The sequence below is a fragment of the Bison bison genome, unplaced genomic scaffold, assembly GCF_000754665.1.
Source record: "Bison bison bison isolate TAMUID 2011002044 unplaced genomic scaffold, Bison_UMD1.0 scf7180017864313, whole genome shotgun sequence".
Taxonomy (NCBI): domain Eukaryota; kingdom Metazoa; phylum Chordata; class Mammalia; order Artiodactyla; family Bovidae; genus Bison; species Bison bison.
In genome coordinates this window covers 1,040,195-1,043,669 of record NW_011494885.1, presented here as the reverse complement: position 1 = coordinate 1,043,669, position 3,475 = coordinate 1,040,195, and the positions used below count along the sequence as shown (strand labels likewise).

At 48.9% G+C, this 3,475-nt stretch overlaps 1 protein-coding gene across 1 annotated transcript in view; it reads right to left on the bottom strand.

The window, feature by feature from the left end:
- Positions 1 to 3,271: 3,271 nt before the first annotated feature.
- Positions 3,272 to 3,475, bottom strand: part of PINLYP (phospholipase A2 inhibitor and LY6/PLAUR domain containing) — a 15,908-nt gene continuing 15,704 nt past the window's right edge. Inside the window, exons 10-11 of the mRNA XM_010852676.1 lie at positions 3,386 to 3,452; positions 3,272 to 3,289 (exon numbers count right to left, since the gene is read on the bottom strand). Of these exons, the coding sequence (XP_010850978.1) occupies positions 3,272 to 3,289; positions 3,386 to 3,452 (85 nt within the window). The remainder of the gene's footprint in view (positions 3,290 to 3,385; positions 3,453 to 3,475) is intronic.

The following is a 3,475-nucleotide window of genomic DNA, read 5'->3' as shown; positions in this document are numbered from 1 at the left end:
CATTGCAGGCAGATTCCCACGTGTTCTGTGGCAAAAGGGGGGAAAAAAAGGAAGGAAAGAAAGAAAGACAGTGGTTATCTCTGGGAGAGGAAGAGGTCTAGATCTGGAAAGGAACAGACAATGTGAAATTTTATATTCTTCTCTCAACTGGCCACTACAGATGGAGATGCGGAAGAACTGATTTGGGTAAGAATTTTCACCTTTTGTTGGCTCCTGCCAGATTTTTTAAGGATCCTGTCTACAGGTTCTATGTGGGATTTAAAGTAGATAGTATAGCTCCAATATTTACCGGAATTTGGCAAGGTTTGCTTATTAATTTTTAATTTTTGTTTCCCCTTAGCTATTTAAGGGTATACTGTAGCGTTTACCAGGAAATCCCAGAGCCTTGTCAACTCTAGGAGAAACCATGTGTCAAGACAGGAAGTGGCAGCTGGAGAGCCAGAGAAAAGGGGAAATTCAGTGAGAGGGTTAGAATGAGGAAGAGGAGGGTATGAAGGAGATGGGGTAGGAGCCAGAGGGAAAGAGGAAATGAGTGCAGTGGGGTGAAGGGGGTGAAGAGCCTTCTGATGACTTTTTATATCTTTCAATCATTTATTTGCCTCTGTCAATTTAGAGATTGCTGTCATTCAAGCTAAGTCATGTCCAACTCTTTGCGACCCCATGGACTCTAGCCCGCCAGATTCCTCTGTCCATGGGATTTCCTAGGCAACAATACTGGAGTGGGTTGCCATTTCCTTCTCCAGAGGATCTTCCTGACCCAGGGATCGAACCCAGGTCTCCTGTGTTGGCAGGAGGATTCTTTATCACTGAACCACCTGGGAAGCCCTTGAATCTTGATTAGGCAAAGTCAGTCGAGATAATCCATCACCTTGCCACAGATCGGCTGATGGGACATGACAGAGTCTGCTTGATGATGGGGTTCCTGACAAGACAGAGATGGGAAGCCCCCTCTTCCAGCTTTGGATGTGGTTGTACGAGGAAATGATGATGGAGCTCTGGCCATCATTGTGCAAACACCAACATACTGAGGACAGCAGGGCAGCAAGGTAGGTCCCCAGTGACTTGTAGGAACTGCTGAATTAATGGCCCCTGGGTATCTCCATCTCCATTCTTTCTGTTTTGTTGTATTATATTAGATATTCCTTACTGCTCTTGAGAATCCCTTGGACAGCAAGGAGATCAAACCAGTCAGTCCTAAAGGAAATCAACCCTGAATACTCATTGGAAGGACTGATGCTGAAGCTGAAGCTCCAATACTTTGGCCACCTGATGCGAAGAGCCGACTCATTGGAAAAACACCCTGATGCTGGGAAAGACTGAGGGCAGGAGAAGAAGGGGGTGACAGAGGATGAGATGGTTGGATGGCATCACAGATTCAATGGACATGACTTGGGCAAACTCTGGGAGATGGTGAGGGACAGGGGGGCCTGGCGTGCTGCAGTCCATAGGGTCGCAGAGTCAGACACAACTTGGCAACTGAACCACAACTGCTCCTACTCTAGCATCTTTGTTTGCCGTTCCTTCTACTGGAATTCCTCCCACTCGCTCTCCAGACCTCTGCATGGCCCTCTCTGTCAGCCCCTTTCAGGTCTTTATTCAGATGACGCTCTAAATCCTCCCTGCATAAAAGTGCACCCCAGAACTTCCCTGGTGGTTCAGTGGCTAAGATTCCGAGCTCCCATTGCAGGGGGCCTGGGTTCCCTAGTCAGGGAACTAGATCCCAAATACTGCAACTATGAGTTAATATGCTGCAACGAAAAGAACCTGTGTGCTCCAAGGAAGACTGAAGATCCTGTGCGCCGCCACTAAGACCCTGCATGGCCAAATCAATAATAAATATAAAATATAAATGCAATTTTTTAGAAAGTGCACCCCTTTGGCAGCATCCCCACTTCTCTTCCCAAACTGTGTTCTCCAGATTACTCATTACGGTCTGGAATATCATGAAGTGAAGTGTTAGTACCTCGGTCTTTGCGACTCCATGGACTGTAGATCACCAGGATCCTCTGTACATGGGATTTTTCAGGCAGGAATACTGGAGTGGGTTGAGATTTTCTTCTCCAGATCTTCCCGACCCAGGGATCGAATCTGGGTCTCCTGTCTTGCAGGTGGATTCTTTACCATCTGAGCCACCAGGGAAACCCAGATGAGAGGTTTATTATCTTCCTCTCCCATAAAACATGAACTTCCTGAGAGCAGGAGATTTTGTTTACTCAATGTCCCCCATGTCTACAACTGTGCTCGATGTATATAGTGATCAATACATTTTTGTTAAATGAATCGTTTCCGTTCTTCTCATTGGACTTTCTATTACTTTCAGCTGTGAGCAAATGTTCCTGGAATTCTGCCTGCGGTGAGAGCCTCGATTTTATTATACCTCTCTGCTCCGTCCTTTGGATCCAAAGCTTGCTCTAAAATGATGCTCACTCCACGTTGAGCATGTGATCTCAAGGCTCCCAGACCTTGTCATCTGAATCCCCAGGGTATAGAGACCACATCGGGGGGCCCACTTGAGGCTGCAGTGTCAGTAAAAGGAAGTCCAAACCACTAGGCACTGTGCAATGCGATTCATTCAGCTTTGGTGACAGCAAGGATCAAACCAGTCAGTCCTAAAGGAAATCCACTCTGAATGTTTATTGGAAGGGATTTGAGCAAACTCTAGGAGATGGTGGAGGACAGGGGAGCCTGGTATGCTGAAGTCCATGGAGTTGCAAAGAATTGGACACGACTTAGCAACTGAACAACAGCACAGCTCAGAGACTGTGCCGGGACTGAAGACGGCCCATGGTGGGGGTGGAATGCGCTGCTCTGAAAGCCTGAGGAGGGGATGTATTTTGTCCTCAAGCCCCAGGTTGGCTGCTAGGACTTTGCTAGACCCTGAAGAGGGAAAGAGAAGGAGGCACTGTTCTCTAATTTTCTTGAGAAGAGATACAGTCTTGAGGGAGTAGCCAGGTATTGGGAACCTCCTAGTTTTGAGGAAGGATGTTATTCAGTCTTTGGCCCCCCCAGTAGGAAGAAGAATGTGTAACCATGGAAGCATCTCTCATCTGAGGAGGAAAAACAGCCTAGTCTAAGGAAGGAGGCATAGCCTTTGAGGCCTTTGGTGAGGAAAGAGGACCAGACTTGAGGAAGCCCTAGTCCGAGGGAAGAAGCACAGCCTCTGTGGTGAAGAAAGAGGACTAGCACTGGGGAATCTCTTAGTCTGAGGGAGGAGGCGCACCCCTGCTTTTTTTACTTTCTCACCGGAAGCTTCCAAACCCCTAGAAATGCCCTAGTAGAGGGGCACCATCTGGCGGAACAAGCAGGGAGGCTTAGAGGAGGGGGTCGGGGGTGCAGGTGGGGTGGCTCAGGAGAGGGTCGCGGTGCCCAGCGCGACGGTCAGCACCGGCAGGGCGAGGCGGAGGCCAAGCGCTGCGCCCGAGTGGCACTTGGGGTCCAGGATGGCGCGTTGCCTGGCGTTGCAGACGGGCCGGCC